This window comes from Nothobranchius furzeri, chromosome 7 (assembly GCF_043380555.1).
Source record: "Nothobranchius furzeri strain GRZ-AD chromosome 7, NfurGRZ-RIMD1, whole genome shotgun sequence".
Lineage (NCBI taxonomy): Eukaryota > Metazoa > Chordata > Actinopteri > Cyprinodontiformes > Nothobranchiidae > Nothobranchius > Nothobranchius furzeri.
In genome coordinates this window covers 81035509-81048815 of record NC_091747.1, presented here as the reverse complement: position 1 = coordinate 81048815, position 13307 = coordinate 81035509, and the positions used below count along the sequence as shown (strand labels likewise).

The 13307-nt window shown below is 40.3% G+C and overlaps 2 protein-coding genes across 3 annotated transcripts in view; one reads left to right on the top strand and one right to left on the bottom strand.

Moving 5' to 3' along the window:
- Positions 1–4666, bottom strand: part of LOC129155879 (uncharacterized) — a 41127-nt gene extending 36461 nt beyond the window's left edge. Inside the window, exon 1 of the mRNA XM_054735620.2 lies at positions 4584–4666. The gene's annotated coding sequence lies outside the window, so the exon portion shown is untranslated. The remainder of the gene's footprint in view (positions 1–4583) is intronic.
- A 746-nt stretch (positions 4667–5412) lies between these two features.
- Positions 5413–13014, top strand: uchl1 (ubiquitin carboxyl-terminal esterase L1 (ubiquitin thiolesterase)). 2 transcript variants are annotated; one of them, XM_015975140.3, is made up of 9 exons: positions 5413–5524; positions 5605–5616; positions 5984–6112; positions 6741–6882; positions 9888–9973; positions 10254–10301; positions 10603–10672; positions 10746–10804; positions 12196–13014. In XM_015975140.3, the coding sequence occupies exons 1-9, from the start codon at positions 5492–5494 to the stop codon at positions 12277–12279; spliced, it is 663 nt and encodes a 220-aa protein (XP_015830626.3). In that variant the 5' UTR covers positions 5413–5491; the 3' UTR covers positions 12280–13014. The 2 variants fall into 2 exon arrangements, with proteins under 2 accessions (XP_015830626.3, XP_054591594.2); XM_054735619.2 differs by lacking the exons at positions 5413–5524; positions 5605–5616 and adding an exon at positions 5688–5762.
- The last annotated feature ends 293 nt before the right edge of the window (positions 13015–13307 follow it).

Below are 13307 nucleotides of genomic sequence, written 5' to 3'. Positions count from 1 at the left end.
CTTGCAACTGTTCACGGCATTGTACAGCTGGGGAAATAAAAACAAATATAGACACAGTAAACCGTTATGAAACCAAACAAATATTGAAAAACAGACAGTGCTACAGATCATTTACATCTAGACGCTCCCGTCTGGCCACAAATTGTCATAAACATCACAGAGAAAGTCAGCTCTATCAATGCATCGGGGAAAGTATGCAAACATGGTTTACCTGTACATACTGACAACAGAGTTCCTTCACTCGGTCACTGTTCAGTTCAAACGGTATTTTGTACAATTGCTTCATGTATTTCATTCCATCTGAGGACTCTGTCTATAGTGGAAATTGATACTGACTGAACATTTCCAAAGATAGTGTCATTTTCTAGGACAGTTCTTTGTATTTCTCACAGTCTCAAAGCATTGTTTGCAGCCACCATTGCACAAATTCCTTCCTCTTGCTGCGGAGTCAAAATGGGACCTATGCTAGGTTGTCTGACAATCCTTTAAGGTGCAGATTAAAAAAAACATAAATAAGCTCAAACATGCTTACAGTAATTGTAACTGCACTGTCATTCAATACTCCTTTCTTTTACAGTATTACTGTATTGTACCACTGCACACTACGCTACACCAAGTCTGAGCCACAGTTACTGTACATCTATATGTAAAAGCCTATAAGGTCATGTCCCAATGCAAGTCTCCTGTATGACTATGATAGTGCAGAGCAAGTTTGTGCTACATTACAGTTTGCTCACCTGTTCTCCTGAAGAAATGAATGAACAATGAAATGATGAAATGTCTGAATAATAGAACTTACTGTAGTTCTCCCAACATTTGGCTGCACCCTTCGGCCAGCCTCAGCCATCGTGATGCCATGGTTTATCACATGATCCACAAGTGTTTCCCTGATTTCGTCAGGAATCTGTCTATGTGGTTGGCCTCTTCTTATTCTTCCCCAGTTTTGTCCCCCTTCCTCTACGCATCCTCACCCCTCTTCCACAAGGCTAACCTTCCATGTTCTGCAGTTTTGTAGATACAGTGTGCACCTCATACCAATCCTGTGTACTGGTTTACAGTATTTATTTATATGTACTTGTAAAGTAGGGGTTAGCGCGATTCACCTGTTAGGGACTGTGTAGAAGAGGATTTTCATTGGTTGCAACACACACCTTTTTTCATTAGTGTAAGATAAGGTTCACCTGAGAAAAGTCATTTATGGAGATTTTCATGGAAACTCTTTAAAACAGGGTTATCAAAATGGGTGTACAAAATGTTTGACAAGATGTTCAACAATTTTGAGTGAAATGACACAAGCAATGAAATGAAGATTAGTTGTATGAACAATGACTATTCAGCCTGTACAAGTATAGTTAATTGTGACATACATGATGAAAGCAAGGTGATAATGATGAATAGCAAGTCAAAAGTGACCATTCCTAAGATATTTGGACTTACTCAACTGCTTCATGTCCAAAGGCAAACATGCCTTTGGATGAAATGAACGTGAAACTGCCACTAGGTTGTGCCAAAACTACTACATGTTGTGGAGATTTTACTAACTGTTGTGCAAAGTGTAGCGTACCAAAAGGGCCAATTTTCACCTATAAATTGATCAACATAATAACCTTTCATCTACAACATGAATCCACTTCCTATGTGGCCTTCTAAATCCAGAAGGTTCTACTCAGCGTGTGTTGACATTCCATGAAGACAAAACATTCAAATAGTCACTCTGTCCCAAGGTCCTGCACTCTCTGCTCAGAAGCCAGACAACAGTCTTCACTCTGAATAAGTGAAGACTCCACAATTTTATAGTTATAAGTTAAATAATCATATGTAATGAATGAACAAGATGTTTAAATGAAATGTTTGAATAACCTGTGCTTTAATCAATGAATTTGAAATGAATGTTGTTCTTACAATAATCCATTCATATCACAAATCACCATGTGTTTGATTTAACAAGTTAATCATTGTTTACACTCATACACAGTACAATAAGATTCTCATTTAGGTTAAAAACATTTTTGTAACTTAAGGAAGGCGTGGCTTTCTGAGGGATGTTGGTAAATACTCAGAAATGTGTCAAATTCTGATTTGCCAAACTTGGCCAGAAATCATAACAAAGTAGTTTAATAAAACAAAAATTACATCCCGAGTAATTCAGTTTCCAGCTGACCCTCAATTCGGCCAAATTGAGAAAGATACCTCTTTTGAAACAAACTCCTTTGATCTTAAGTCAAAACCTTTCTGCGATGCTGCAAGTGATTACTGGCACAACAGCTCTTTTCAGAGCTACTTCAACTCTCAGACGTCCACCTTGGACACCTAATCTGCAGATCCCAGGTTGCATCTCATGGCCGGGGAAGCTGAACTCAGAGGAAGCTACTGATCTCTGAGTACTGTGGTTTCGACGTCTGGTGACCTCACCACTCTGAATTGAATGGAGATTGGGCCTATGCCCATCTTTGGCCTTTTGGAAAGGACAAAAACTGACAACCACTCAGCCAGTTGAGTCATTTCTGTTTATAACCTTCCCTCCAACATGATTGAGACATTTGACTGTTTTGTGATTATTTAACTTTATTTTTTTTACTTATTCCACCTTTAAATATCAAATCAACAAACTCCCAATTTAAACTATTAAATAGGAAATCCTATGAACATGAACAATTCAAAGAACTCAACATTAGACATGCAAGAAAAATTAGTTGATTTTGTTGCCCCATCACCATTGCTCATACTTAATTTTTTCTGGGTCACAGCGCCCCCACGTGGACAGGAGACTAAAAAAATCCTGAGGAAGACTTTTCTCACCTGCCTTACAAGAACACACTAATGTGAACACATGGGTTCGTTTTAAAATATATATTATTAGGATCATTATTGTAGTCGTTAATAACTATTTATAATATTAGTTTATTGAAGTGGAATATTAGCGGACGGTTGTAATGGACTGTAAGATACCGGTATATCTAAAATGTAACACTTGTTTCTGTGGATGTGATTCTGACAATAAAAAAATACACCGTTTTAAGAGGAACACGTACTTCTTTTTCAGGTCTCCTAAATTCATCTGTTTGTTAAAGTTCTCACTCAATCCTTGAAGATGTCTCTCAGATTTTGACTTTAGAACAGCACATTATCACGTCGTTACCCCAGATGACCACAAGGTGACGCCATTAACCCACAATTGTCTGACCCCACAGCTATTTCTCTCTGAACCCACCAAGGATCAGGTTCGGCCTCTGGTCGAGCCATGTTGTCAGGGTAAACCAGTCATCCAAAAATTAAAAGTTTCTGGGCAACGGTGTCAGCTGTGAGTGTCACCATGTCGAATGTCTCCTAGTAGTGATGTGTGGGTCGCAAACAAACCGGCTCTAAGAGCCGGCTCGTCATTGGGAGCAACTTGGGAGCTGAAAGAGACGGCTCTTTTTGGTGAGCTGAGCCAAAAGAACCGGCTCTCTAAAAAGAGCCATAATTCCCATCACTCCTACTATATCTCCAACCTGCTGGAGAAGGACTTCCACTGACAAAGACTTCAGGTGAAGTAAAAGTTTGTGAGCAGCTCTGAAGTGAGTTGACAATTTTTAGCCTGATTGACATCACGTGATTGTAATTTTATTCGTGTGTGGGAAGTAGATCCAGAGGTCTGCAGTAAAATATTTATTCATTTAGTGGAAACTAGGTCAGATTTGAGTTTATTATTATTAAATAATAATAATAATAATTTAAGGTGCTTTTAATTGTTCCATATATTTTAAAGTTACATATTATATCAGAAGTTTTGGTATTTCTGCCAAAAAGGAACATAAACAACACCAAAAATTCAGGGCCACCTTAACAAGCTGATAGGCCCCGGGGCAGAGAGGCTCAGTAGGCCCCCCACATGGGGAAACGTGCATTGGTGGAGGTGCTCTAGATCAGTGGTTCCCAACCTTTTTTCACAAGGATCCCCTTTCCTGTGTCCAAGCAGTGCCCCGCCAACCCCAACCCCTACGCCAATGCACACAATTAACAGTGAATAATTACAAACTTTAAACGGACATACAGATTTATGCTTCTTACAGAGAGTTTCGATTCTACTATTGGGTGTGTTATCTGGATTTTTAAATGGAATTTTTATAAATATAATCTTGGTAACCTCACATCCTCAGCACACACAAAATTGTGCGGCCCCCGTGCAACCTTTTAGTGACCCCCTGGGGGGTCATGGACCCCAGATTGGGGACCACTGCTCTAGATAACTGTTTTTGTCAGGTGATTGGATTGGATTTTTGTCAGCAGTTGTCCTTGCCTTTCATTTTCTGTCCCTGAAACCCTTATTCATGCATGCATCAACCACAAATCCACTAATACAACAGTATCTTCTATGGTATCTCATCGAAAACCCTCACTGTTGTAAGTTCACCAGTATGATAATGATGAAGCAGTATATTCAGTTAACGTGGTTTTATTAACCAGCAGAACAGCAGACAACTTACATGCATGGACTCACTAACCGAATGCCCCCTGTACCAGTCAACACATACACAGACCTACCCGGAGGTACGGCAAGCAGATTAGAACAAAATACTAAACAGCAGGTTGTCTACACTCACCAAACTTGAACACATCCAGAATTCTGCTTCCCATCTCCTAACCACACCTGCTCCAATGACCACATCTCTCTTGTCCATTCAACACCTCCACTGGCTTCCTCTCACTCAGAGCTCCACTACTGTGCCCCATTTCACTCCCCCCTCTCCCTCCCCTACCCACGACCAAGTTTTGAACCTCATTTAAAACGGTTTTAAGTCTACTTTCATTGTTGCATAATCTGCTTGTTTTATCTGGATTTTTACAGCTTCTCTGATCTGTTGAAGACAGGTCTTGAAATAGCTTGCTATGACATTTTGACTTTTGTAGGCTATATGGCAGTAAACCACACTGGAACTGCCCCCATGGCTCCTCTGGTCAGAGTTAATCTGTTTTCTCTCAATGAGCAGTCTAGACAGATAAGATGTTGGTTGGGCAGTACTACATAAATCTAGCCCTGTAAATTAGACCTAAATCTTGCTTTGCAAAGTTTATAAATGATATATTTATTTAGTCAGGTTTGCCAGGCTAACAGAAATCCACATCAGAACACTTGAGCTGCCCTTTTAAACAGAGGATGATAAAAACAAAGTTAATCAATAGGCCACGCCTTCTTTTTTTGAAGAAAGAATGGGATTTATGGTTTTATGAGTGGGCATTTAGATAGCTTTAACTTTTTTAACAGTTGTTTGTTGATTTGATGTTATTGTAGCTGAAACTGTTTAGATTAAAACCCACTCGCTTAAAAGTTTAATCAATGAACTCGGAGAAACCATCACACCAGCATGTTGTCCGATCCGATTCACCCCTCTGTGTCTGAGCTTAATGGTATGATCCGCTTTATCAAGAGCGAAGGCATTGTGTGAATCTGACAAACTCCAAAGTCGAAGCTGCGTAGTTAGGTCTTCGAAGTCACTGTCAAACAGCAGCAATGGCGTGGGCTCCGATGGAAATCAACCCGGAGGTGAAGTAAAAAAGTGACTTCATTAACTTCTTAACGCTTTCATAGACAGAACTTTTACTTTTACATCTTTATCGTTTTAGATGATGAACAAGGTGGGTGTGGAACTCTAGACTTCACTGTAACCGTTATTTGTGACCGACAGGTAAGTTGGTATGAGTTGGGCAGCAGGCAGCAGCTTTGGTCTTCAGGCCCGCTAACTAAAGCGAATGGTGATGACCAACTGTCTTCTGAGTAAAATGTAAGTGTTGGGCTTTTAAAAGTCGTTTTTCAGAGCGCGCGACAGCTAGCTAGATGTTTGAAAGGGCGTTAGCAGCCGTTGCAGCATCCCTGTCTCTGCCCCTTGTCTGGACTTCAGGGTGTGGTCTGACTGGACCAGTAGCTTCTCTGGCGTCAGAAGACACTTATATTTTTTTTTTAATTTGCGTTATTTTCGTTTCATTTGTTATTCTTGTGTTTCAGAACATGAGAAAGCTTGGCGTCGGTGGGAACTGGTGCTTCGTTGACGTGCTGGGGCTGGAACCCGAACAGCTCGGTGCCGTCCCAAAACCATGTTGTGCCTTGATGCTTCTCTTCCCCCTTACTCAACAGGTAATTTGGGTGGCGACTACTTCCTGGAAAGGATGTCGTAGATTCCTGGCTAATCGAATGAATGAAGAGAGCTGTGATGTTGCTGGGATGAGACCGGGAGTGTGAGGACGTGAATCAGCAAATGCTCATTATGTATAGAATGGTCTCTACTTAAAAGTAATCAGGAGGTTCTGTATTATTGATCAAAATGTAACAGCAAGTCAGCAAAAATCTATAATACTGGGCTTTAATAAGGCAGATCTCGTAGTGTAATAAAAATGACACTATGTAAGTTACACTTCGGTTTTAGATTATGGGAAAATTTATCTAGAAGTGCCTTTGATCATTTGGTTATAATCTTATTTAATTTTGTCACTGTTAAAATAATACAGTTAAAAGCTAAATTAAAACATATTTGTTCATCTCTGTTGTAAAAAGGAGTTTTATTAACTAATTTTCTTGGGTATTGATGTTTGAAGGAACAGAGTTGGCTGGAGATCATGTGCTCAAGGGTGTGTGTGTGTGTGTGTGTGTGTGTGTGTGTGTGTGTGTGTGTGTGTGTGTGTGTGTGTGTGTGTGTGTGTGTGTGTGTGTGTGTGTGTGTGTGTGTGTGTGTGTGTGTGTGTGTGTGTGTGTGTGTGTGTGTCAGCATGAGTCTTTCAGAGCTCAGCAGGCAGACAAGGTTTCGACAGACTCGGATGTTTACTTCCTGAAGCAGACTGTTGTAAATTCTTGTGGCACCATTGCTCTGGTGCATGCTGTTGCCAACAACCAGAGCAAATTGAGTTTTGGTGAGTGGCAAATTTGTGTGGTGTTTCTTTTCTTTAAAGGTAGTGGCCAGACTCGGCATTAAAATTGTAGAAATACAGTACACTTTACCATCTATATAAATACGAACTGTGTTCAGTTTTTCATTTTGTTCAGGAATTTAGTCATAAATCATTACAGAAAATCAAAGTTCTCTCCTCCAGACAGTGAAGAACTGTGTTTTGCATACGTCACTCACACACATCATACTAGGTAGCTGCTGTTGCTAGCATGGTAACTCACTGTATTTTGTTTACTATCGTGTTCCTAATTAAAACAGAAAATGGTGTTTACAGCTGCAGCTAAAGGTCTGAGCCATATGTCCGTGTTCTGCACGTATTTTTAAATAACATATGTCTGATCTAAAATAATAACCTACATCTATAAAATCCATCTAAAACCACACCGGTACTTCTGGACTCCAGCAGGCGAGTCCCGTTAGCATGACTGCCGGAGCACGAACTGTGTTGGCTCCGGTAAAGGAATAAACAAGTAATTTGTGAAAGCTACAACACACACACACACGCACACACAGTTATGTAATCTAAAAGATGATCCCCATTTTTCAACAATAGATCCTCCTATAGGACCGGTAGAACCTCCGTGTCATCCTGGATTAGAAGTCAACAATCCGAGCTAGCGAGTTAGCATTAGGAAGATTTGTCCTGGTAAGCAATTGGTTAAATATTTTCCAATGTTATATCAATAAATGCACACAGCGGTAAAGCTGGCATCACATTATTTTACTCATCTGTAGATGACTGAATTATATTGGGACAATGTGATGGAGCTAATAAGCTGAGAACTTAACTAAAAGTTACCGATGGAGCACAGACATGAAATATTTAACAAACCATACCGATTTTGGATCAGCAGATTAACAGAAGCCTCCCCGGTGTCCTAATCGGGCCGCGGGTTTTCTGAGGGAAACGGTCCAAAGCGTCTGCACCTCTGGTTCTGATATCCAGCTGCAGGGCACGGAGTTCGGTTGAACGTCTCCGGTAATTCTATATCCATTCTTGTCGCCGTTTTCCAGAGAAAAAAGCAAATCTGACCGACTAGTAGAGGCTTCAGAAGCTACATCTGACTGACACATTGTTCTCTGCTATAACGCAGAAACGCCGGAGTCAGGCGTTGTTTACTATCGCTGTTTCAGCAGAGCGCCTTGTGAAACGTCACCAGCTGCCCAGGGCTTAGACGAAGTTTCTGTTTTTCCCGCGCCAGTAAAAACATCAGTTTTTCTTAAAATTCCAGCAGCGAAAATCCAGAAACCTTTTTCATCTGAGGTTTTAATACTTTCCACATGCCATTCAAAGGAATTTTGCCTCTGGCCAATATCTTTAAAGGCGTGGAACTCTGGGGAAAAAACATTTAGTTATTTCTGATTTATAATCAGTCACTTGAGTTTTTCATGCGGGCTGAACATGCATTAACGTCTGATAGAATGATGGTGAATCTCTAGGCTTTAAAAGTCCTGATAGCTCTATGTCACACTAGCTACGTTTACATGCACAAAATTTCCCTTATCCCATCCAAATCTTGGTTGATCAGAAATCCCAAATATGTTTAAATGGACACCAAGTGAAATGATCCAATCATTCCCTGAGTATACATGCACTAAGCATTCAGATTAAAAAGGTTGAGCATGTGCAGAGTTGTCTTTCTCCGGGGGAAAATTTTTGTAAACAAACGCTACCTTGTCCGCACGTCTTTTTCTTCACATTTTATTTTCTTAAGTTTTGTCAGTGATGTTTTATTTTTATTCCCCGTTATGGACCAGTTCTATTTACCTCCTACCATGTTTTTGACTTAACTGCGATGGTGGCACAGGAGTTAAGTGCTCATCCTGTAATCGGAAGGTTGCAGGTTCGAGTCCCGCTCAGTCTGTCACTGTCGTTGTGTCCTTGGGCAAGACACTTAACCCACCTTGCCTGCTGGTGGTGGTCGGAGGAACCGGTGGCGCCAGTGCTCAGCAGCCTCGCCTCTGTCGGTGCACCCCAGGGCAGCTGTGGCTACATTGTAGCTCATCCCCACCAGTGTGTGAATGTGTGTGTGAATGGGTGATTGACTGATTGTGTTGTAAAGCGCCTTGTTGGGTTCCAGAACTCTAGAAGGCGCTATATCAAATACAGGCCATTTACCATTTAACTTGAGCGTCTGCAAAGGCAGAAGACGTCAAGTTGCACACACCTGCAGTGGGCATTAACTCCAAAAATCTGAATGGGTGTGTACATGGACATTCATCGGAATGAGCAGACAAAACCATCTCTCAATCGGAATAAATTTTCATTCCGATCGGATCAGAATATTCCGATTGACATGTTAAAGAATTTTTGATCTGAGGGTTAGGGCGTTCTTTCCGATTACTTGTGCCCATGTGAACATTCATGGACTCGCCAATCTTGACTTGTGGTGGGGAAGGCTGTTTTCCAGAAGTTAGCAGACGTCTTGACTAGTACATGCTAACAATTAGCATTAGCAACACCACCACACAGGGAAAAACTTCTCCTGGCTTGTATTCGTAGAGATAAAACATCCATGTTGCAATTCAATGGTAGAGTTGCATTGCTGTTATCCAATCCGAGGCAAGAAGTCCAAATAACAGAAAATAAGGCTCGAGATCCTGCCATGTTTTACCACTCACTGCTGCAGCAGATTTGCTGGTGCTGATGCAAGTGGTACTGGGATTTTGTTTTGCCCAGAGTACAGCTAGCAAGGCATTATTCCTATCAGAAACTGCTGCAGATGTATTAAACAACATCCCCACACCTTTAACCAGTCTTTGTGACCTTTAGGGGCTTTATGTAACTAAACTTAAAACTTTCTAGCCCCATAAACATTAACACACTTGTCTGATTGCATGAAAGCTAGAACAAACTGATGCTAACTCCTACAAGATGGTTAAAAGAATGTATACATTCATTAGATAAGAAATTATTAAATGACTACCTGCCACTTTACTAATTTAAGCAAATTCTTGTGTTTTCAGAGACAGACTCTGTCTTGAAGGCCTTTTTAGACGAGACGGCCAACATGTCTGCTGCTGATCGTGCTAAACATCTGGAGAATAACAAGGTGAAGGAGGGGACTCTGAAGCAATGTTTCACTCAAGTGCAGATTTAATTTAAAAGAACCCTGAAATGAATACACATCAAATATGGAGCACCTAATTTCATTTGTAGTATTTTTGGCCACTTGAGGGCACCACAAACTCACAAGTCCAGCACATAATGTCCCAAGCAATGGCATATATACGGTCCCAAGTCATAATGGGTCACTTCTGTTATTTCTAGATTGAATCGTCATGTTTAAAGTACAATGGAAGACAAAATAAAATAAAAAAATTTCTGTCTAGGCAATCTGTGCGGCTCACAATGATGTGGCCATGGAAGGACAATGCAGGGTAAGATGATGGCCACATTACCGTCTATGGTTGATGTTTTACATCACAGCAAGCATGAGTGTTTGTCTTAATTTCTCAGTAGTTGGCTGACCTGCTTTTATTACAAGTCCAGATGCATCGTGTTTTAGGGGTTCTGCTTCTTGGTTCACTAACGTTTGATGAATTATCGTACCAGCTTTTATAAATAAACGGTTCCATTCTTACTTGCATTATTAAAGCCCATGTGAAATGAGTTTGGATTTTAATAAGTCATTTTCTAAGCCGTTTTTTATTTTTAATTTATTTTTTTGTATCTTAACAGCCTGAAGCTGACGAAGTCAACTTTCACTTTATTGCCTTTGTCAATGTAAACGGCCAACTTTATGAATTTGGTAAGCATTTGACCTAGTTTGCGTAGGTATTTTTGACATGGTGGGATTTCTAACAGCCTTTCTCATTTCTAAGATGGGAAAATAAACGGACCTGTGAACCATGGAGCTACCAGCGAAGACTCCTTTGTTGCTGTAAGTGAACTTCAGCATAATGCTTTACTGCGCTGAGGCTTGCTTTATTAGTGATTTGCTGTAGTTCGGGTTAGGCTAGAGCTGTAGTTCTTCATATTAACATAAGTGACGGTTCATGATCTAAAACATGCAGGAAATGTGCTGGGAGCAGACTGCAGCACACGGAGCATCCGGTCATTCTGAGGTTTAAATGGAATAATCTGGCCACAGGAGGCGATGAGGACTGGGTTTCCTTTATTAACCCAGTAAAAGGCTGTTTTAGCACATACTGGTTCAAGAAAATGATTAAAATATGAAAAAGTTAAAGTATCCCATTAAACTCGGGGCATGTAAGGCAGAGCGGACCAGAATCTTTATTTAGTTTTTAAACTCATTCATTGCCGACCATTTCCTAATCAGAAAAGCCCTTTGCTGCCAGCGATTTTCAGCGTTTTCGGTTTTTTAGTCACAGAAAGTTGCGCTCTATGATGTCAACCCCAAAACAAAGAAGACTCGCCTCTTACATCAGGAAGAATCTGCATTTCGAGCATTATCCGTTCTTTCGTAATCCATTGTCCAATTGTGATCGGCAGAAGCTTTTCCAGTTCGCACCTCACTTTTTTTACAGCAGCGGCCCAAAACTAACGCATGGGTTTTTCTGCTTCCTGATCACGTGACGTACGCGGATGAGGATCTGCTTTAGGGCTGGGATGTTGGTTCTCACGGTGTAGGGGCTTGTTCTGACGCCCACAGCAAATAAATAAGTAAATAAAATATACATATTGTGACTGTAGTTGTCATTGGCAGTGAACGGTTGGATTTAAAACGACGACTTTTGTCGTCAATAGTAGTAATGCGGGTTTTCTGAGTGAAACGATCCAAAGCATGTCTGCACCTCCGGTTCTGATATCCAGCTGCAGGGCACAGTTTGGTTGAACGTCTCCGGTAATCCAGTATCCGTTCTTGTCGCCGTATTCCAGAGGGAATAAAACAAATCTGACCGACTAGCAGAGGCTTCAGAAGCTACATCTGACTGATGACTCATTGTTCTCTGCTGTAACGCTAACGCAGAAACAGCGGAGTCGGGCGTTGTTAACTATCGCTGTTTCAGCAGAGCGCCTTGCGAAAAGTCACCAGCTGCCCAGGGCTTAGACCGGAAGTTGGTTTCTGTTTTTCCCGTGCCAGTAAAAACATCAGTTTTTCTTAAAATTCCAGCCGTGAAAATCCAAAAACCTTTTTCATCTGGGGTTTTAATACTTCTTTCCACATGCCAATATCTTTAAGAGTAAATCTGGTAGTTTTTAGATTTAAGATGATTTGATGAAGATCCACAATAATTCCATGGCTTTAAGAGATTTTCACTTCCTCAAATAACTTTCAATAATTTATTTTGTCGTCTTCTTCCCCTCTAGGATGCAGCTAAAGTGTGCCGTGGCTTCATAGAACGAGAGCAAGATGAACTCCGCTTCTCTGCTGTGGCTTTTTGTCAGTGTTGAAGTGTCCAGTTACCACATCAGCTAATTGTAAATGGAAATGTTCAGAAACAGTTTTCATTGTACCCACGGTAAATTAGTGTGCACATACGTCTGCCGGCACTAAGCACTATAAAGGATGTTTTCATTTACTCTTCAACATAGCAGTGGTCTTTAGGATTATAGCACAAACTGAATCAAACTCTTCGACACCGATGCGGTCTTGTGGAAACAGTTATGTGATCTTAATGGGAAAATAGTTAAACACTGCATTAAATATCAACTACATGTTATTTTGCCTTTTTGTCCAACTTTATAAAGACTGCTTCAATGCCTTTTTTGCCAAGGTTGAAACAGGAAAACGTTTTTGGAAGTGTTCTCTTTGCATGCTTTTAATTGTTTTGTGGTTTGCATCATAAATGCTGGACATCCTCCAGAGAGCCCAAACACGTTTATTAGGATAAGTTTAATCCTCTGGTTTATTCTAATGTTTGGAGTGGTGGTCTTGGGTGATCTTTGTTTACTTGAAGTTTGAAAAGATTCATTTGTTTTACAGGGACTGTTAAATGCACTTTACCTAGGAATAGTATTGTTCTGACACAACTGCACAGAGTTTTGCAATCTGTTAAAGTAATGACATATCTGATTCATTGGGTTGTTGAGCGGCTGTGATCAAACGTGTTGCCTTTCTGCACTTTTCTGATCCTCTGTTGCTGTTCTACTGCTATTGAGAATTTAATAAAGCAAACATTAAATGTGTCTGGTTCTGATGTTTTAAATATGCAAGTGTTTAATTAAATAATAAAAAAGATTATTCCATAAGAGAATTAACATGACTGTTATAATGTTAAGTTATTTCACCCTCTTTTCTGCCCAATTTAAAGGTAGTTATAGATAATCTTCCTACTTGCAGAGAATGAGTTTCACTTTGGGACTCACTGGATCATTTTTTGCATGTAAGTGAAATTATGGTATGGATCGGTTCCAGCAAATATAGCAGAATAAAAGTCCTTTTTTGATTAATTCACATTTATTTGTAATTCATCTTTTTC

Bases quoted from the DNA above. Each gene is read 5' to 3' on its own strand.
- uchl1 (XM_015975140.3), top strand. From the start codon at position 5,492: ATGGCGTGGGCTCCGATGGAAATCAACCCGGAG. The intron at 6,883-9,887 runs GTGAGTGGCAAA...TTGTGTTTTCAG, and splicing joins CCAGAGCAAATTGAGTTTTG to AGACAGACTCTGTCTTGAAG. The intron at 9,974-10,253 runs GTGAAGGAGGGG...ATTTCTGTCTAG, and splicing joins AACATCTGGAGAATAACAAG to GCAATCTGTGCGGCTCACAA.